The sequence below is a fragment of the Varroa destructor genome, unplaced genomic scaffold, assembly GCF_002443255.2.
Source record: "Varroa destructor unplaced genomic scaffold, Vdes_3.0 BEIS01000003.1, whole genome shotgun sequence".
Lineage (NCBI taxonomy): Eukaryota > Metazoa > Arthropoda > Arachnida > Mesostigmata > Varroidae > Varroa > Varroa destructor.
This window is the reverse complement of record NW_019211456.1, coordinates 7,913,761-7,936,299: the sequence shown is the minus strand read 5'-3', so window position 1 is coordinate 7,936,299 and position 22,539 is coordinate 7,913,761. Positions and strand designations below refer to the sequence as shown.

Below are 22,539 nucleotides of genomic sequence, written 5' to 3'. Positions count from 1 at the left end.
TACGCGGCTTCCACTAGGCGCCCCTGACCTTTAGCAGCTAGAACAGAGAATTAAAGTGAATTTCCAGGATAATAATTAAAAACTGTCGGTAGGAAATGAAAAAAAAAACAGGTTTACTACATCTAGCTGATAATACAGGTTAATTGGAGTACGTGTGAAATGAAATCGAGTTGATGAATACTGTTCGGTGTCGAAGTCATTTTTCTCAAAGTAAAACTTGTTATTAATTCGAGTTGAATGCTTAAAATGGTAAGTTCACAGACTAGTTTTGGCGCTTCATCCGATTACCGTTGAGAATTTCTAAATAGTCTATTTTGTGAAGCTGTTTGTTTTTTTTAATGTATACAAAAGCGACATCGAATTTTGGGTGCGTCCCTATGCTTCACTTCGTTTGATTTCGTAGTTAAATTGTATCTGCCGAAATATTCAGGAGTTGATAAAATATGAACCATCCCGACTCATATTCTGCAAGTGTGTCAATACTTCTTTTCAGAGGGAAGTTTTTTCTCCTTAAAGACGTAATGCTAATTTTTGTCATATTTGAATTAGTTGCATTGATGACAAAGCAAGCGCGGGCCTAAGCCCGCGAACTCCTCCAGTATAAATATAGAATTTACAAAGACTATAATACAATTTTTATAAGACAACTGATGGACGCCAAAAACAAGGTATGCTATTTCTATCTATTCGTAAAAGAAGATCACAGTTTTAAGGTTCATCTCACACAACTCTAACACATTTCTAAGATCTACACTAATAGTATGAAAACATTTTGCAGTGCAGAATCTACGACGCCTGTAAGTAAAAATAACTCGAAACTCGAATTTGAAACAGTTTTCACCCAAGAATTCAATAAAAGAAAAGCAATCTGCCTGTGTTACAATAATTCAAGTTTATTTTATATATAATTTTTGTTTACATTCACCGTCTTTAGCTTTTTCATTTCTTCTTTCCATATATATGGATGCGTCTCTTTTCCCTGCGCAAACCCGTACAAATGTGATCGTGGTATGTATACCTTCGCTTCTAGGTACTCAAAAGACACCATCTGTCAAGTTTATGCAGAAGTGGAGCTAGAATATAATCTCACCACTCTTTGTAGCAGAGCTTAGTTGGCGGTGATCTGGATTAAGCTTGTCACGATCCATTTGTTGGTGATACCCAGACACATCTCAATTTCATACCATGTTACTGCATCATTAGCTTCAACTCGTTATTTGGAACGCGCAGCCTGTGAGTCAAGCGTTCACTTTCCCAACCTATACAGTTATATACGCAATTCGGTGGATGCACTTCGCTCTATACTTGTTTATTCATATATATACTATACACATGAATGGGTTCGATAACGGCAGCTTTAGCCTTCCTCTGTTTTTATTGTCATACGTGTGGCATCCAGCTAATCAAGCTTCTTTCACACTCAGTTTCAAGGGTTCAGAGACTCAGCATAAAATTGTCAGTCACAGTTTCTTTTAGAAGTGCTGGTCCTTCCTTGGGAACGGTGGTAACGCGGTACCAAAACGTTTTTCCATTTTTCATTATTTGTTAAGATTTTATCATTACTTATTAATATAATAATGATAATAAATATTCTTATTATTATCATCGTATTATATGTGACTAATTCTATTATTACGCACTACATACTTCTTTTAATTCTTCATTTACAACTGGGCTACCCTCGCTTTCTCGTACGGCACTAACATCACCGATTGTTACTTCTTCTGGCTGTTTGGACAAGTTTTTTCCTTCACCCTTAGTAAACATGTACACTAGTTCTGATTAAACTTATTTGATATATTTATTATTGATTCATTTTTATATTGCTATAATTATATTTCTTGTAAATACAAAAGTGTTACTTGCACTAGCGTATTATAACGTATGACATCTTCCATTTTTTGCGTTGAATTCAACCTAGGCTTTTTCAGCGTCCAAGAAAAGAGGCAATAATGACTGAGAAATAGGATTTCACAGATCGACATACTTAGATCGATTGCTCGATCTAGTTGTTGTTGCATTGCATTTAGAGTCAAGCTTTGATGGAAGGCAAGGGAGGGATTTCCTCGGAAAGAACTACAGTCAAGGTAAGATAAAAGTAAGATTCATCAGTATAATCACAATAATTTACAATGGAAGACAATGGAAAAATTCATTCTACACTGCTGAATGAAAAATCCTACTATCCTATCTTGTATTATATTTGTGACTAAAATTAGAAAAAAAAAAAGAAAAAAATCTATAACAAGCATCGTTTTTATCAGCCTAGCATTTTTAACGAGAGCCTGGTCTAGCCATTAGTCCAGTAGTTCGTCCCAACAAAAAAAGCGTGTTTTTGTAGCTAACGGTGTTTTTACCGCCGTCGCAAATTTTTTCATTAATGAACTCACGAGCACACTTATAAAACAAGAAGTTCTCTATACAGACGAGGAAGTAAATAGCTGTTGAGCCACTTCTTCCTCTGAACATAATACAGAAAGAAATCTCGCTCCCTCGGGCCAGGTGTGTACATTCAGCGGGTATCGTTGTTGTCGCCATCTTCGTTGTCTTATGTCGTTACGACTACCATTTCCTGGGGACACGCATTGCATGTAACACTCAATGTGCCATCATCCAAAAGTTGCAAGAGCAACCGCCACTATTCTAAACAACGCCATCTGCCGGCGAACTAGATGATGATGATATCAATTTATTTCCAACTGCCTAAATAATTGATAAATTGACTGGTTAAAAACTGATTATTAATAATCGCTTAAGAGTGAGTGGCACAATAGGCTACCTACTAACGGATTATAAACTAAAATAACCGTCACATGATACAGCCAGCAAGCACACAATTTTCGTCTTAGCTTCAGCTAGGAAAGGCGGATGCATTGGTGACTTCGCAGTAAAGACTGATACGGAGCCATCCTTTCTTAACCATTTCGCTTCAATCAAGCACATCTATCTCTCCATCCTATGCGTTTTGTAGCGCGTCATTATACTAACTTTCACGTTGCTACGCATTTACCATAGCATAACCTAAAGATCGGTCAACTAAATAAAGTTCTTCTCATTACTATTGCATCATCATTTTTTATCGTTCTTCCTAGAAAACTCGTCCATTAACCTTTTAACCCTAGTTTTTCAGATACATCAAATCGACCGGGTTTTTGAATATCGTCACTTTTCATAACTTATTATTATTATTAATCATAATTTTTATCACGTTCATCATCTTGGTTTAGAATTATTGAATTCGTATTTTTTTTTGGGTCATTGTTTGCTGCTCGTTACTAAGGAGTCAGTGTTAACAAACTGTACGGCCTCAAAGATTGGCAAACAAAGCCGGAAGTTGTAGGCTTAAATTTTCTTTCATTGCTAGTTTGTCTGCTTACTAAATTCGTTCATTGTTTACATATTTTGGGTTTGTTTCGGTCATTTCATTACTGTATTTCACAATTTATCTTGACATTAAAAACATCCACATACTTGATTGCGCCTGGTCACCCTGACCTCGGCATCCTTTCCTCCCAGTCTAGGCAAAGCTGCTCTATGGGTCTTCCAACAAGCCACATCGACTTCATCTAGAGACTGTGCTGCCATCTTTTTCCTCATTCACATCTAGTAAATTAACGAGAGCCTGGCAGGGCGTAGGCTCAAGTCATCACATGCCAAGGTCGCAACGTTTAGTGTGAACGAGCGCATTAGGTTCGAGCCGGACGCTGAATGACACTGCTTTTTGTACGTGTTCCTTTGACCACCGCAGTTGTAAATAATCGCTGCTGAAACAGCAGCAGTTGTAATGGAAAAAGTTCTTATCGTTACGATAAGAGTTCTAGTTACGGTGACTATATCGCGTACTGTCAATATTAATGATCGTAGCAACCATCGTAGACTTTCACTTCCTCGTCTTAAAATTGGCAAAAACTACCACCACGACAAGAGGCGGCAAAATGTATGTATTTGCCGGTTTTTTGTGGATCACAGATCGCTGGGTATACTCCGACGGCGACTGACTTGCGCGTTTGCCCTCTGCATTCTTATTCCGGCGGCATCCGACAGACAACACCTTTTCAGAGAGGTGCCACAGCATTGAATATAAGGCGAGAGGCCGCTCTTGAAACGTGGCTTTAGCATGGGCTTGGCATCGACGTGCAATCAATGTATAATTTTCGTGCATGTGTGCTGCACGTAGCTAATGATTGCTAAGCTTAGATCGTCGACTCACATTGAATGGAGCTGTTGTTACTATTGCTGCTAGTGAGTGAAGTTTTCAGCGACTTGTTTCGGGTTCTGATAATTTAACGAGAGCGTCATATCCCATCTTTACTGTAAATGTGTACATGAATCTGTGGTGTTTTGCCGTCTGTATCGGTCATGAAACACGGTGTTGTTGGGACTACAGTTCTGTGGGATTAATCAGGTTATCGTGAGCTCAATGAAAGCTATAGTGTTGCTGTTGTTGTCGGCGTCGGAATAGTTTACTTAGGACTATGCCTTACTGAATGCAGCAGACTTGCGGTCCGTTGCCGGCGGAGTTACCCCTCTGCTTGAGTCGACTTTTGGCGCGATACTTCTCGAGGTAGCTTAGCTGCTTTGCGTTGAACGCACCCCGACGACGTGACCGGATGAACTCCACCGCGTCCTCGTACTTCATGCCAAGTTCAATTAGTGTTAGCGCCACCAGAACCGGCGCCCTAATAGGCCGCAAAAGCCAGTGGGTAAAATTGAATAGATTTGGTTAGCCATTCATCCACCATTGCTTGTTTTACTAGATATGCCTTATACACGTAGGCAACAGCTGATAATGATTGCTGGTTAAATAAAAAGATCTTTGCGTCCTTCTAGGAAATAACAAACATTAAACACATGGTTAAAGTTTACCTGCCAAGTCCCGCCACGCAGTGGACAGCAACGCACGCGTCGGGTCTCTCTTTAAAGCGATTACGGATGAGGTCGAGCCACTCCTCGACGATTCTTGCAGGCGGTGGGGAGCCATCTTCAAACTGTAGATCGTGTACTTTAATGCCCTCCTTTTCTAGCAGTTCGGTTTGGTATGTCGGCTCGCACACCCGGACCACATCGGTAACTTGCCGCCTTTTCAGCTCCTGTTAAAGAAATGAAGACAGAACTTTATTAAATAAGTTGAACAGTTTCAACAACAGCATGGGTATTTTAATTAGGGATAATAAGGAGTTGCAAGTTGAATAAGCAAGCAAATACATGTATGTGTTATACTAGCAGAATGTAACGCAAGGATTAGAAGCCATTGGTCACCACACGTCTTATTGCAACAGCCGAGGTTGCTGCTAAATGATACTACCGTATAATATCTGTATGTATAAAATAATGCAAATAGCTGCTATTCTAGCTACTGTAGACACCGTCGAGAAAAAAAATTCTACATTTTATTATTAAACATATGGTAATGAAAACGACCTATTTATACCTCAACGTAGGATGGCAGGGTGGCATCGGTGGGCCGGTCGGTGACTAGAAAGTTGTAGCCTTTGTAGACAAATTCGGACGGTCCTGGCCTCTGCAGGCCACCCATGATCCCCATTCCGCCGAGGGAAAGACTTCCCTTTTGACGCATTGCACCACCCGGGCCGCTTACAGGAGACACTAGCACACCGCACTTCACTACAAACGCCCAAGCGTATTCAAACATACAACAAAAACGTAAAGCCCAACCATTATTCGGGTAGCCTTCTTTTTACTCGGGTAGAATTCATTGCCCTGTATTGCCATTGCATGTCAGTTTTTAGATAAGGCAATCGATTGAAATTCCATGAAAAATCCCGTGAAGTTTTATTAACATACCGACGTTTGTAAAATTTAACTGAGCAGCTAAAGTTTTAAATCAAGTTCTATTTATAATCTCTTTCTCTATCCTCTAAGCTTTGCAGAGCGATTTTATATTCCAAATCTTAGCTTTTATTGTTTCTTTAGAATAATGTAGAATTTTCTGCTGAACGTCGTGTCCGTAGAGTTCATTTAAAACAGTGAAAACAATCAAGTATTTCCTCGAAATCGTATAATTCGACATTTGGATGAATAAATCTCTTGCTTAAAATTGACTGTTTCCGCCGTACATCTTTTTTTTTACGTTTACGTTTCGAAAGATTACATGTTCCCCGTCTGGCCGGTTCCCATTATCAAAAACAGCAATGAACTTGCGAATCAAATCGCTTGTTACATTGAGATATGTGTGGAATAAAAACTTCTGGCTTTCGTTGGTAGCAAACTATTATCCTTGCTGAGACACATTTATTTACTTCTTTAAGATCCTTTAAATGACTGATTACACGTTCTCGGTTCGAGCGTGAAGCCGCGTCTGATCGTTCGATCGCCTTCCTTGTCTTATCGTTCAATATTCTAACTGCGATAGCTGGGCTTCCTTACATGCAGCTACGGGATGGCCTTAGGGTAACTCTGACAGTGATACAACCCAGTTATTCTGTCACATCATTGTGAATCAAGCAAATGTGAATATATTCATGCCGCTTTTATGCCAAATTGATAGCGACCGAGGCATTGAGTAACAAATAAAAATATTCCATTTTGTTGCCCATAGTATCTTACCAGAAAGATGTATTATTGCAATTCACTCTGGGTACACTCAAAGCTCGGTCTAGAAAGATCTCCCTGTACGTCATTTTTAGTTTATGACACCAACATATGTCTACGACCTGTCTGAAAAAATAGGCCATTCTTCCAGTTAACGCCTTAAAGGATGCATTAATCAAAAAAGTTACTGATGTTTCTGCGTCGAAGGAAACCACTCTGTGTACCGATAAGAAAACCCTTCTTGACCTTGTCTTTTGCCAGTAGGGGCAGCCTGTTAGATCCGATTTGAAAAATTCATTTTACGATTTAACAACTCAAGTTCCTGCACATGAAACAGCCCTTGCAGCATGTTAGAATTTGTTGGTATCTATTGGCAGATTTTCAAGTGGTCCTGGACACTCGAATGACATCGGCTGTGTGTTATGTCAGCAAAATCGGTTGAGTTAAATAGCACTTACTTATAACAAAACAGCGTTCAGTAATCTATACAACAACAATGACGACATGCACCAAATATGAGGTTCTAACCCACCCCTGCCCGTGCACCAGTAAATGGTCATACAAATGTGTGAATCTATGTAATGTGAACCGCGTCACATCGTATTAGACGCATTATGGCATCATCTGTTTAATTCTGTCGATACTCTCTTGTGCCACTATCTATAATGTGTAGCCGGGAACAAATGGTGAACGTGCGTACGTACCCGAAGGGGTGTGCAATTCCTGGACGGGCGGGCTGGAAAGGGAGCGCACACTATGTGGAGGTGCCGTTGTTATGGCAGGAAGCGCAGGCGGCGACGGAGCGGAAGCCGTCATCGACAAGAGAGGAGCCACGGCGCCGGCGTCTGAGCTGCCGTGCGACACCAAATAGCGACTAATGGACTAACAAGCGCACGTACAAATAACCAATGCTAAACAGGCAAGACCAGACGAACTGACAGGTAACGGGTACCGACGAAGGACAGTGACGGCAGCGGCGATCACTTCAACGGTAGCAGAAGCAGTGACAGCAGCACGGGAACCAAATTAGGTGAACGGAACTTTGCCAGTCCCTACACAGAACGAGGTCCTGGCCAACTTGTGAGCGAGCTACTAATAATAAACAGGTTTTGGTTAGCTTGCTCGCTTTTACAACGGTTGATGACTAGGGAACGCCCCACAAGTAGTGGTACGAGATCGCTTTTGTTATCCGTCTCTTTATGCTCAACGTGTTCCACTCAACAGGGCAGTTTGAGTCAAGTCGTCTGGAGAAATAGGTGACTTTGTTCTGGAAGAATCCCCGTAGTCTTCACTTGTCAAAGCTAATTAACAGGGGCGTGATCACTACGAAGGCAAGCGATGATTACCCTGTCAGCACTCTGAATTCACGTTGATACATCCGTTGAGATCCGTCAATAGCCTGGCGTTCTTACGATCGTGACCTTCACGTCGTAGGCTACGGGAAAAGGTGATTACTGCGAAGGTCACGCTCAACCTCACGTTAAGCCTGTCGTATTTCTACGAGACAAGAAAGACAATCGGATGGTATGTTGACAGAGACGTTCTCTTGTATATTTTGTACTTAAAGCGTCGTCTTTTAGATGTGACGTACGAAGTTAGAAGCTATTAATAAAGTTTGTCTTCACGGGTTCCTCTTATTTTGTCTCGTTCAATCTTCAGCCTTTTGCCCTATCGTATTCAAGTATTTGCCTAAAACAAAGTAAACAAACAATTGTTACATTAAATAGCTTGCGCACCAAGCGCCTAACTTCTGCTATGCCTATCAGTTCTGATGATGTTTTAAGTATATACTGAGTCTCGTTCCTCAGTTATATTTTCTTTATATCGCAATAAACGTAAAACAGCTCATAAAGAACTTCCAACGAGGTTGCCAACAGCTGTTCCCATGACTTCAGTGATAGAGTCCCGAAGTGTATCCAAGTAGCAGAATGCAACTGAGTTCAGGCAGCATCTGATACTCCCCAATTCAAAATGAATTAGAAAACCACTTGCTGACTCAAGCTAGTACATTGTAGAGAACGAGATCCGGTCTATCGAAAGTCTAACATGCCTTGAAAACATGTCACTCTCATGCGATGACAATAAGCCAGTAATTTCACGCTATGCGGGTATTCAGTGCAACATGACACGGTGCGGAAATATGAACAAAGTCAGCGTACGTGCACAACTCCCTTAAAACCTCACGAGGTGTAATTCATTACTACAGCTGTCTTCTGAACTGACCGCACGCCCCGTGCTAGTTATTCACGCGACTCGTATTTCTAGCCACGGTCTAAATTTACGACATCTTCACTCACTTGTCGCATACGCGTGCCCGCGCAATCGAACTAGCTCGGACATGGCACCGTGATTTTTTCAACATAACGAGAATAACAGTCGTGAATTTTGCTTCGAGACGGAAAAACGATTCGACCTGAAGGCAAGGAGAATTCCTATAATGACCCATTACGTCAGGCAAGCTGATCACTTCAAGCTGTTGTACATAAAATTTTATTTAGTTGCTTAATCAGTTTCTTAGTGCTTCTTTACTAAATTACATTTCCTAGGTCTTAGACAAGCTTATGAAGTTCCTTGTCCGGTCTTGACTTAATAACTTACAAGATGCAAGGCTATTGTCCGGATGCTGTATCTCTCGATTTCTGCAAGGTGGTCAATCGCCAGTTCACTTAGACAACCTTTTGTACGTCCGCGATACAGATATACCGTCGCTCATTCAATATACGTGTTTAAACATTTGACCGCTGTCCACCTAATTAACTATAAGTTTCTTTACTCTAGTTAGTAGTACCGCCTTAAGCCCTAGACGAGCACGAGAAGAGCAGTTTACAATGGACCATTACATTCTATAAGTTGACATGAATTCGTATGGAAATTTGCACCTAATTTTGACTACCCAAGTGGTGCCTTAGAAGTTGGGCAGTACACATAGTAGCCATACTAATTTATACTTAGCAACGATTGCACAACTGAAAAAGTTTCAATCCTAAAAAAGTAAAATCATATTTAAAATTAAGTAGAGCTTTGTATCTTATAAGACCCAAAACTCTACTTAATGCCAGATCAGTTAGATGCCCTTAAAAAGCCTCAGACGTTATTGCTTAATGCTGCTGTAAAAGTAAATGCCCTGGAAAGCTATGAAAAATGAATTCAGAAAAAAAAGGAGCTATAGAGAAAACCAAAAAGAAATATGAACAATGTAAACAGTAACGAAAAAAAAAATTCTATGTTTTTGTTACTACGAATGCAGACAAAAAATATTTTCATATAACGCCATCGCAAAGTTTAATCGTCCATTAAGATAAAGCTCAGGCTAGATTGAGTAGATTAGAGAACGACACGTACCGGAAACAGACAATGAATAGAGCCACTCTAAGATAATTAGTTTCTTGTCGCCAACCATATTAGCCCAGCAGCTGTCGCGTGTCCCATAAAATGGATACTGGCATTACTCAAGACGTATTTGGAGAACAGTGCATCTTAATCCCTATCAAAGCAATTTCCAGATATAGACATACCGCAGGGAATCGGATAGATCTATGATACCTAGTATACGATAATGGACTGCAATGGGTTATATTCGGAAGTCAATACCTGAATATAAGCCAGGACAACTGTTAAAAGGGATCTTTGTGCAACAACGACGATATATGTGTTTAACAGAATGTACTGTTTTGCTGGCCGTTTTCGATGGCAAAACTGTTAGCATCTCCTTGATTTCGGTGAGAGCGTATCATATATATATATATATATATATATATTAAGCTATTTATATTTATTTTTCAGTTTAGTTTTATTATTTTATTCTAATACCCAGCATTTACTACTGACCTGCTACGACTGATGACCAAGACTGTCAACTGGCTGACTGTGATATGATGCAGATGACGGTAGAGGCTCAAGGTTGTGCAGGCACTCATGTACGAAGCAATTTCTAAAAAAGAACGTTCTCTTTTTCCCTTGTTTGATTGATTGGACTAGTGGGGTCAATTCAATTGCGGATAGCTAACTTCACTACGTGGACTTGTCATTGTTTCAATGCCACGTTGTAAGTTCTTTGTGCCCAGATAGTAATAGCAGCAGTGGAAGCTGATCCCTATCAAGTGTTGCAGATTGTTAGATTGTTCTGTCTGTGTTTTTTAGTATTTTCGCCAATATGCGTTTTCCTTTTCGATGTAATTGTATGCGCTATGACTCGAATTGTTCACCACCTTTTTCTGTTATCTCTCTCCGCATCTGAATGTTAAAAATCTACAGATACGCTAGCTGGCACGGTATATTAGTTCCGCTTCTGCATATATATATATATATATATATATATATATATATATTTGAGTGTATAGAAAAGTCCGCGGTTGGATATTAACTTTTTAATGGTGTTTATCGCTTTTTTTCCTATGTCCTTTTGTTTCTGTCTTTTGCAGCGTGAAGTTTGCCTATGTGTGCATAGCTGTTAAAGCTGAAGGTGTAGCTATTACAGGGATCACAGGTATGCTATTATCTTCGCTATAGGTCTCCTTGCTTCTATGAGAATTGCCTCGTGACTTGTGTTGCTATTTGATTTTTTTCTTCCCTCAGTCTCTCGTTTGTCTGCTGCCTGTTTTCCCCTTTGCTGTTAACTTTTCATGCGCCCGCTTCAAGCTGCTTCAGCATTGAGTGGCAACCTGCAATAATGCCCTACGGCGTTGCGTGCTGGGCATGGCAGTAGTAAACAAATGATAGGTGCACTAGACTGTCTACTGCCATGCAGACGAGGCAGGCGTTAGGGGCTCGAGACGAGAGGAACGCCACTGGGTGGACGAGGGCTCCACCAGAAGGACTTCCGCAGGGAGCCAGATGCTGTCCGGGCGGTGGGCACGACGACGCTCCGCTAACACGAGCCTCAACACCCGCGGCGAACGAGCGTTCGGAGCTCTGCAATAACAAAACAACGGGATCAGCATTGTTAAATATAAGACGTTTTCATCAGTATTGTAGCCTTAATGGTCTATTTAATTTAGTGTATTTAAAATAATAAATATAAACTAATTTTAGATTGGAGTCGCTACGTCTGCATATACAATATATAAAGATTTAGTCAACTGCAGGAAGCATTCTTTTTTAGCGAATTTTTTAAACTACGTAGTGTAGGCTAATGCCATGATAACGGTGTCAATGTTAAATTCAGGGTGATTGGCTCGCACATGATCTACGAGCTGTTTTATGCGTGATACATTAGACAACACCGATGAACATTGAACTATATGTACTCTTCAATTACTAAATTGGTGTTTTCTTTTAATTAATTAAAAAATCGTATCCTATCATGGGAATCCTGGCTAAGAAATGAAGTGTGTTGCCATTCATCCATGTAAAGTATATAATATATATTTAATAATAAAAGATATATAAAATAAAAATAAAGAAAGCTATACATATATATAGCGATGTACGTGCAAGACGCACGCTTATGGACACAGTGGGAGAAAGTAGTTCACCACAGATCACTTGCGCTGCTATAATAGCGTACTTGCTAACCGCAAAATACACTGCGGTTGGCTTAGTTCGTGATAGGCGAGGTCGCTATTTATGTTAACTTCCGGCTGCTTATAGTCTAAGCATATATGCTCAGATTAAAGATATAGGATTTTTCAAGGGAAAACAGGCTTGTCATTCCTAGCCGCTGAGCCAAGGTCAGTTGGTTTTCTATATTACGATTAAATGATCTGATTTATTATGATAAATATATAAGCTAATATTTACTTAGTAAGAAGCGCATTTCTGTTCTGTACTGGGAAAACATTTCGTCCTCTTGAGTCGTTTTATATTTGCAAAATACAACATGTTGAAAGAAAAACGAAGATATGTAATGACAGAAACTAAATATCCACACGCGTTTTTACGATAATTAGTTGCACTTTAACATTACTCTGCATGTAGGCAGAGATACGGACCAATAACGCGTACTGCCCTTACCTTGTATCTACACGAATAGATAAACGTCGGCTATCTATTGTTTAGGTGATACAAAGTAAGAGATTTCCTGAACAGCAGAGATCGCTAACTTATAGTGTATAGAGTATAACAGTTGAGGATCAGACAATTCTTCCGCTTGTCGTATTATTAGCTCAAATAGTAAAGCTATAGTTGTCACTCGATGTATACAACACTTACATCAGCACGTACGTACTAGAGCACTTGTTTGTACGAGAATTAGCTGTTGTGCTTGTTTACAATGTAAAGCTTTTGGTAGGGATTTACGCCTCTGGACCATTTTTAACGATAGAAACTGCAACGGGTTATTCTCTTCTACGAAGGCTAATAGGTATAACTATCAAGTTAAAAAACGATTTCATCTTTCATTAAAACCATATGTTATAGAATCTATTCATGATGCTTCCTGAGCGGCGTCAATTTTGCAGGATTGACTACCTGTAAGACCGAATAGCTATATTTTTGCAGTCAGCTACCATGCTAATAATGACACAAACTACATGATGCTTGACTCAAGGAGACAAATACTAGCCTTCCACATCGCGATTGGCGACATTTAACGGTTTCGGGGCTTTGCGCAACGTTACATCAGTACGCGTTGACTATGAGCGTGACGCCCGTCGCTGCCATTACTCGAAGCGGCTGCAAGTGATGGTCGATATTAAAAGTGGAGCTTCGTCTAGGGATAATAGAAAGCCACCATAATAGTGGAATGACCAATGTTTCGTTAGCCAAGTGGCGCCGAAACAGTATTGAACGGTTAGAGGGGTCAGGCCACAACGTTAACGAAGGGCCGAAATTGTCATATCTGACCATGCTTCATATACAATATGCACTAGCTTCAAGCGAGTGGTGTATCAGACACACACCGCGATAAATGTACACTTTTCTATGCATGCGTTTCTAGTATTTACTTTTACACTGGGTCGAGCTTACTGTAAAGTGCCATATTTGCTTGACAGCAAAACGAAAATAATGACTGACCACACCAGTCAAAAACAATAAAAGAATCATCTGAGCCATACAAATTGACTGACTGACAAAGGCCGTCATTAAGGAGAAGTCGGCGAGTACTTCATTTATGAAGCTCTATGTTACCATACCGACAAGTCCTTGCAGCTCTAGATTAACCGAGCACTCTATTCGTTCTGTAGCAATAGTAATACTCGCACGGCTAGATGTTAGCCACTGTTGAATCCCATAGTTTTACATTCAATCATTCTACCTAGCAGGTTTCGCCCAGAATAAGATCCGGCGTGCGAAATATATTAGTTATTTTCTTCTGGGAGGATAACTCGGCTCTATCTGCACCCAATTTTGTTTGTATTTTTTTTTTGAAAGTTTGAATTTCCCACATGCATTGCGCTCTAGAACAGTGCTTTTTCAATCCTGCTATTAAGCGTCGCGTGGTAGTCCACGTTACGTTTTAGATAGCATGAACGACGTAACGCTTTGTACAATTATGGGAAAGTCTTAGCATCGTTTACAGGATTTATCATCTATAGGGGAAAAAAATAAAGTTCAACAGATCTACAATCGATTTAAGGAATAAGCCCGAGTGCTCTTCGGAATTAGAGCAGATTCGGTGCTACCTGTGTATTGGATGGCTTGACCATCTAATTGCTCACGAATGAAGCTACTATGTCAATCGTGATCTTAAACAAACGTCATTACGAGTCAGTCAAAAGAAGATAACGTTCATATTAATTCTCATGATGCACTGCTTCATGAGTTGCCTTTGGATAGCCTTTTTCGCTTGCCGGTCAGTTTTTCAAGCTGACTCAGCAGCTGCTTCCGCGAAAGCTGTTGCTGCGAGAAGGGCTTTTAAATTTGAAATGATTCGATTGTTGTGGCTATCAAGAATAGGGAACAACAGAACGGCTATTTTTAAAATGACAGTACTTGCCTTTGACATATAATTTATACTACTAATGCATAGCCACATACGGCTTCTTGATGAACTACATTTGTGAAAATGTAAATTATATTAAACTTTGGAACGTTAAATTTGCTTGTATTCCTAATTTAATAGAGCAAATTTGCACATATGCTTTTATACCGGCTTGTTATTGCCATTTCTTTGTTACACTCAACAGATCTCTACTAGCCACAGGATTTAATAAAGCTTAATGTGTAATGACTATACTAATTAATCGCGGTTACTTAAACGTTTTTGCGAGAAATTACGTCTGTCATACTTTCATTCATCAATATTTGCGTGCTCTCACGGAACGCAGCGACCGCTATAAAACGAGATGTTTCAAAAATTCCCGCCAATTGACTAGTGCCATTCGCACAATTGCGTTTATAATTTAGATATATACATATCGACAGTAATAATTGGACTGATAGCCTAAGGTATGTTATCAATCGCGTAGGTCGAATCCATTGTTTCACCAAATCCAGTTACTATTTTCGGGACCATAAGCGTCATTCACACCTTGTCGTATTCGAATCTTTTCCTTCGGTGACCGGTGGTAGCCGATCGCGCCAAAAGTAAAAGCGGAAACGACGAGACAGTTACCTCGTCACGTATGAGCTAATACATATCAGTCGGGGGGCCAATCGTTGCGAGCAGCGGTTACTGGTTACTGAAGGGTACAATAGCGGTTGCAGGCCGAAGTATCGACCTGCTAGTAAACAACCAGCAACACACAATAATAACGCCGCTTTATTGTATCATGTAAATGATGAGCGAGTGCGCACAGCGCTCAACACGAGGCATCAACTAATTTAGTCACATTACATTAGAATTTTTTGTTACGCCATTCACGGGCGTCAAACCTTCAGTTAGAGCCCCCGTTGCTAGGTGGTCATGACGTAATCTCTAAACAAAATACCCTGTAATTAAGTAAATTGGTCTTGCGAAACGTATCACTTATTCTTCTTATAAATAAAATACATACAAATTACAAGTCGCGCATACGTTCTTCGCTTTACTCAGGGAACATATACGTACATCGAATCGCGGTGGATCGCAAAGTAGCAAAAAATAATCTCAACTCCCACTATTTTTGATTATTTAGCTTTAATTGGTAAGGTATATTTTCTATATTAAAGAAAAAAACTTACAGACTAAGATTAGTAGCTATATTCCATGATTATACAGTGAACTGGCACTTCCGTCAACTCTATTAATCGGTAAAATCCGTTGAGAACGTGCTATGTTAATATGGCAGATTCATATGAGAAAGAAGTGCTACGCGAAGCATTCTAATGCTCCGGGCTGCACACTGGGTACGAGACGTACTGTTTTATACTGCGATTTTTTAACAACTGCAGAACACGTCTATAAACAAGCTATGCATATGACAAGATTCCACCGTGCTTTAACGCGCTACAAATGATTATGATCAACAACGCGCGTCTACTTACGTCTGGCGTTACCATGAATACCTGTACCTATAAAATTATCAGTTGGTAGACCTTTACCTTTAGTTTGCAGATATACGTACACTATTGTATTCCAAGAGTGCATTAGTTTTTCACAAAAGCATAGACAGCGCAGCGATAAAGTGCGCAGCATCGGAAATGCCTGCATAGAAAGAATCTCATAGACACCTACGGCGGCAAGGATAATCAATTATCAGACAGCAAAAGCCTTGACAATTGTCTTCCCGGACCAGTTGAAGCTAAGCATGATAAGTAGAGGAGTGATTCATGACTTCTGGTTTAGGTTGCAGTACAGCTAGACGTCTATCAACGCCTTCTAACTTGAACATAACCTTTCACATACAATTTCATATGAAAATAAGTTGAAAAATTTCCTTATTCATACGAGTGTGCAAAAGTCACGGGTATTACAGTTCTCTTTCCTCTATCAATTTCATATTACCTAGTTTGCTATAAGCAACCTAGTTCACGTGTTTCATAAGCAAGAAGATTACAAGAAAACCTGACAATTTTTTCCACAATTAAGACGCTTAACCTTACTTTGTTGAAAACTATTTACCAGAAATATTCTGATTAGCCTGTACAGTTAGGTAAGAATTACTTTCTCAGTAGTCACATTCGTTTTTCTATGTAACTACGAATTATATAATAGGAGGTATTAAAGGTCGGTGTCAACGGTATTAGTTGTAGTTCAATGTCAGTTAGACGACATACAGTGGGAATAATAACAGTTGGTTTAAGGCGTGTGAGAGTCGCTCAGTCTAAGGCCGGCCGCCGTTAATCGTCTTCGAAGGCATAGACGATGTACACGAAAGGCCTACGAATACACATACAAGTACAGCATGCGTCTTTTGATATAATCTTTTCAAGATAGGCCTGAATCTACAGACCTACAGCTTGTAGACGAAGGTTCCTTTCGTCTTTGTCTACAAACGTCAACAGGCTAGACAAGCGATTGTGACCTGTTCAAGTTCAGCGAAAGGTACTCACTTAATTGACATTGAGGAAAGACGCGACATTCGAAGTGTCCTCAAGTTCTCTTGCGAAGATTCATTGGCGCACATTGCTTGCTGCATAGCACACTACAGTAAGCACCACCCAATAGCCGAAACGGTTACTACAGTAATACTATAACAATCAACAAACGTCAGCATGCAAAGTTTGCTGATAAAAAATGACAAGTAGGCTAGCGGCACTGTCACTCTGTGAGTATTTTCTATGCACTGACCTATCCGGACCTGTTGTGCATGGTCTCACCTATAACGACCTGTGTTTCGTTTAAACTTGTTAGTATCTTGAAACAAACAATCGGGCACATTCATACGCCGTGTCGGTTCCCCTGGGTAGCGAATAATCGTAAGTGGCCCCATCTGGACGATACGATGAGAGTGTTGATAGCCGTGGTAATCGTGTGTACTTTTCTTAATTCCATTACTGACACAAGGAGGTTCACCTCATTGTCGCGATTACTAAACGCCAATGAATAAACGGAGTTGATCTTTTTCATCTTCAAAGTGTCTACGCTTCTATCGTAGTCGCTGAAAAGGTTCTAGACGCAATATGCCTAAATTATACTTTTGTGTTGTATGAGGTATAGCCTAAGTGCAGAACCATATCTCGAACGGCCGACAAATTTAATTTCCGTAATTCTTCAGTGATTCTATATAGCTACAAATTCGTGCTCCGTTTGATAACGTTCAATCTGACCTGAAGCGCACATTTTTCCTAGCAACTATCCACCACACGGCATCACCATCAGATAATACCCAGAACAGCGTCGAAGAATATCCTTTCGGTTCTATTTAGATTCAGCTAGATATGGCTTTATATCTGTCTTTGCCAAACCACTCATACCAATTTCTCCTTAAACACAGGATACCGTCAAGGTGATTCCTACTTGTTCTGCCTTACATAAACACCATCTGCGATAGTGCGTACGGTGTCAGAAGTACTTCGTACGTAACATTAATTTGAGCGACAAACAAATTCAGCTCAACTATGTCATCAGTTGGAGAGGGGGGCTTTTAATAGGCCTTGTAGTTTCTGGAGCAGTGAGATCGCTCAGCCGATACGCATCAGCAGGATAACAGCGTGACGAACTAACTTGTGCGTACATAGAACAACATTCCACTAAGCCTTTGTCCATTGTAATCCTAACCACACTAGCCAACCCCTTACAGCACCGATTCTACTAACCAGTACCGTCTTAGGTCTGCATTCCAAAAAATAAGTCTATTTCCAATGTCTGTATAACTTGTGTAGGCTTAACGTCGGCTTCTAGCCTAATCGGTGTTCATAACACCAAAATTTCAAAGCTATCGAATACAACGGCGTATAGGTGAATGATATAAAAAAAAAAGTAAACCATTCAGAGCAAGTGCACCAGACTCACGACAACGACAACTTCTGAAATACTAGTAATTATTTTAATTTAGGGATTATATAGCAAAAAAGCACGAGCGAATGGTGAGGCTAATGTATGTCGGTCGGTTTTGAAATCTTCGCATATTTTATGGAGAAAATATTTTCTGTACAGGTCTATTTTTAACTGATACAAGCACACGATAAAGTCAAAGGGCTAGCATTGCCCTGAGGTAGATTGTTCCCCCATAGAAAAAAACTCACGCTTGTAAAAGCTGAATGCCAAATAGATCCTGCCTGTATATTATTGGGAATGTATTTGACAGTTCGTGCTGTCAAACGACCTTAGCATTCCTAAGGAAAAGAACACGCGTCGCGTGATTCAAACCTGTTATGAACTTTTGCTTATACCAAAGATTGTTCACGCTCTATCCATCGCTATCACCTTCATCTTATTTAGCACCATTGTTAATCGTCTATGACGTAACACGATGCATTGAACTGACCTCTTTCGAACTCAAACGTTGTTTTGTACGAATTGACGCGCATTGAGCACGGACACTTGCACCCACACTTACGCGTGGGCCAAAAAAAATAAAAAGCAAGCGAGAGACACAGTGAGCCACACGCGCTCACTTCTACAGCATTCATCAAGAACGCATGATCCTTTTTTCAGATGATCACGATGACCAAGGGTATCACGACGAACGGAGGAACAACAGCGCGACAGCCGATTGCGTCGGCGGTCGGGCATCGTTCGCCCGCTAACTGCCGTCAGCACGGTTACCGTCACCGTGAAAGCTGGCTGCAGCCAGTAGCAGCGTTTGACAGATGAATGCTTATGGCAGATAAACGATGAAAAACAACAAGAGAGAGCAGCCGAAGCAAGAGTGAAACAATACACTCAACCTATACAGGAGATTAAACTATCCCTGCACGTTCCGCTAACGACATGATAAAGCGATGATGAGCGAGAAAGAAACGTCAAACATATGAGCGAATGCGTATGTCCGTTCATATCAGACGTGTGTGCAGTATTCAATTACTGGGAGGTAGATGTTTTTCGATTTAACCCAGCGAGATTTCTGGCGCACGGCGGATCGATTTGTCATCTGGTTATGTCGACTACTCAAGCACCAGCCAGACCAACTGACCACTTACTCGAAACGTCAGCGATGAAGACGTCAATCCGACAGGGCAAAGATCAGAGCAATTCAAGCTCATAGCAACTCGCAGCTCTAGGTAGCACATTTACAGGTTTCAAAAACCAGTTGAAGACATCGTATATAAGGATAATGGCACAGGCGAGTGTTCAAACACCGCAAAACAAGGATGCTAATGGCATAAATGTTGTGATCTGAAAGAGGGCACGAAGCTATAACAATTCACCGGGCTCAAACACTTATAGATCACCCTATTAATCTATTTGTAATTTGTTCTAAGCACTATTCTAATTTCTACTTTCTCAGACAAGCTTCAGGCACTTATTATGTTCTAAAAAGATAACCAGCGCTAAGATATTTTCAGAAATGATTATGAATTGAATAAGGGAATCAAGGGTTAAAATGAATGCCTTCTTATCTACCAAAATTCAAAGTATATAAATATGTGTGTCTGTCAAACGCTGTATATTCGGGGAATCATTAACATCAAATATCAAATGATAGAATTATGTAGTACAGTATAGTATAGATAGCATTTTGTCAGTTCGCCGACTCTTTGGCAACATAACTTGTTTTAACTAAAATTATTTTTATTTGATAAATTCGATAGTCAGCTATACACTTAAGCCGCCGGCATCTTTGATATTTATTTCATGGCGGCTATTATAGCCATGCATAAGGATAACGGTAGTCGTCTTTTCGCCTTTCGATGTTCGAAAATTCCAGATTTTTTGCTACCAAAAAAAGTACCTTAGCCTTAAACGGATCAATTTCGTTACCTTTAACACGAATCAACAGATCTGGCAGACCAACATCAATTGATACTATTGTCAATACTATATTGATAGGACACACATATCCGCTACTACGATGTAGAGTCAGCGTTAATATTAAGATATAAGATTTCAACTATTCGACAATGTGGCTAGCGTATGACAGAATTAAGGCAGAACCCTCTGCGACTACCAGATTCTGCAAACGTTAAACGAGGAGCTTAGGTAGCGATATGTGCGCCATTAAATCCCCAATATGAAACAGTGGTTTGCTTGAAATCGGTAGGAATTCTCGTTGGTTTCTATGACACCATAATGGTTTCGTAACAGCAGTTATTCTCCGTATCCTCTAGTGCTTAAAGCTGGAATACGTAAAGGGTCGGCTAGAACAGAACAGTTGGCACAATGACTTCCTTATTTTATTTCGATTGTTTGTACTGGCTGAATGAATTTCTGTGACTTGAATGAATTCGCAGTTGTAAGGATGTTATTCTATATATGAAACGCAGAATGATTATTTATGATCGAGCTTAAAAGAATAGATAAACTTCAATATGAATCCTATCCTCAACACCGAACAGGAGTCACCACAGCTCACAGGGAACATGCAATAGCAGTGATCACCGTAATAGCGTTTTTTTTTTAGACATCAAAGTAAAACTAAATCAGCACAAGGCTGGCCACCTTATCCATTACGATACTAATACTGGTATCGTATCATCATTACTTTAGCACTTAAATTTTAGTCCTACTCACCTTCGATAAGTTACAGTTGCACATTGAATATTTGTATCCAGGTGCGGAGATCCAGCTCTCCGAGATGCTATCTATAAATGGCTGTGTGCGAGATTTAACCACAAACCCGTTGTTTGTAGCGACAGTAGATAATCAGGCAAATGTGGATCGCTAAGTAACACTCTTTTGAGGAAACGTATTGAAAGAATACGAAATTTGACAAACACAGACAGCCAGCTACCACTGCCGCACAGTTTCGATGATGATACTGGCAGCTGCACAGTTCTGCCCACCTTCTACTGGCAGCCGTCCGGCCGTACGATCCCAGATCTCTCTTGTATAATGCACACTTATCTATCTCCCGAGAATCAATTTCTGTTCCTCCTTTTCTTGTGATAACTCTCAAACTAAGATTTTCCGCGAGCACGACTAGCTCTCTAGCGCGAACTTTAGCCGGATTTTAAGCAGCTCGGTTCGGATTAGATCATCGGAAGCATGAGTTTCCACCTCTGTCCTATTACTACTCCACAAGGCTCGCACTGCTGATTTCACTGCTATCGCCGAATGACGAATACATCGTACGCACGGGTCGCCTGCTACTTACTATTTGTGACCGAGACCAGCCGTTGAAATAATACCTTCGCCACGTCTGGTAAAATATTGGTAGTAGTCGCTGAAGCGACTGGTAGCGACGGCGGCAGCAGCGGCGGCGATAGTATAGCGAAATAAATCGCGCTCAGCGACAACACACTTGCACGACGCCACGCAACAAAGACATTTATCTATCTACTACAATTATATGCAGTAGATACACACAGCCCACGGCAGACACCCGACTACCGGACGCAGCACGACGCACACACTCACAGCCACACAGGCAGGCAGGCAGGCAGGCAGGCACAACGAACCGCACACAGTCCACAGCAGTACCTAACCTCTAGTAGTCACCATCACATCAACAGCACCAGCAGAGGCGGACTGTTCGGTCCGCGGAATCTAGCGAAAACACACGAATAGCTCGACAGACCGACAATACGGAGTTGCTCCTGCTGCGGACGACAACGGCGACAACGAGGTCTACAACACGACAGTAAGAAGCAGGCAGAAAGCGAGCCTGCGAGACACTTGCACGTTCGCAGAGGCAGAGATACAACTCACTCCACCCAGACACGTACCAGTCACAGGCTAATTTACGAGTAGCAGCAGTACCCAGACACACACAACAACCTGACGGGCACAAAATGGCTGGCCACCAGGGGGCGTCTCACAAAGTCGCTCTCCCTGTCTCCCCTCCTCTATCCCTCTCTGTTGCTCTCTCTGATTCGACTGATCTGACTTTAGGGAAAAATAAGATAAACGGTGAGTCAGAGAGTAAAAACAAGTGAAGTTCCCCGGACGTTTAGTATCTAGGTTTGCAACAAATTTGAGTAGTTTTAATCAAAAAAAAAGATAGCCGAAACGAAACAAGTGGTGTATATTATTCCAATCATGTCGTCGTCTCTATCGAATAGAAGGGTAAAAAAAGACGCAGTGTTAACCGAAGTTAATTACGTCTTGTATTTAGTAGTGTGAAGTGAGGACTGGTTTTCAAT

The 22,539-nt window shown here is 40.7% G+C and overlaps 1 protein-coding gene and 1 long non-coding RNA gene across 7 annotated transcripts in view; one reads left to right on the top strand and one right to left on the bottom strand.

Moving 5' to 3' along the window:
• LOC111247137 (protein tyrosine phosphatase type IVA 1-like) overlaps nt 1-22,148 on the bottom strand; it is a 28,149-nt gene extending 6,001 nt beyond the window's left edge. Inside the window, exons 1-7 of one of the 6 annotated variants that reach the window (XR_002671977.2) lie at nt 20,969-22,144; nt 10,381-11,463; nt 7,257-8,241; nt 5,432-5,625; nt 4,867-5,090; nt 3,472-4,679; nt 874-2,572 (exon numbers count right to left, since the gene is read on the bottom strand). Coding sequence is in view for 4 of the 6 variants with exons in the window: in XM_086984092.1 (XP_086840218.1) it covers nt 2,563-2,572; nt 4,485-4,679; nt 4,867-5,090; nt 5,432-5,625; nt 7,257-7,368 (735 nt within the window). In the remaining 2 variants the exon portion in view is untranslated. Of the gene's footprint in view, nt 1-873; nt 4,680-4,866; nt 5,091-5,431; nt 5,626-7,256; nt 8,242-10,380; nt 11,464-16,905; nt 17,160-18,782; nt 19,033-20,968 lie in introns of those variants that run through there. The other 5 variants (XM_086984092.1, XM_086984094.1, XM_086984093.1 and 2 more) reach the window with 5 other exon arrangements.
• LOC147756465 (uncharacterized) lies at nt 4,562-5,146 on the top strand. The gene is made up of 2 exons (XR_015324109.1): nt 4,562-4,699; nt 4,831-5,146. It is a non-coding gene; the product is annotated as an uncharacterized LOC147756465 (long non-coding RNA).
• Nucleotides 22,149-22,539: the final 391 nt, after the last annotated feature.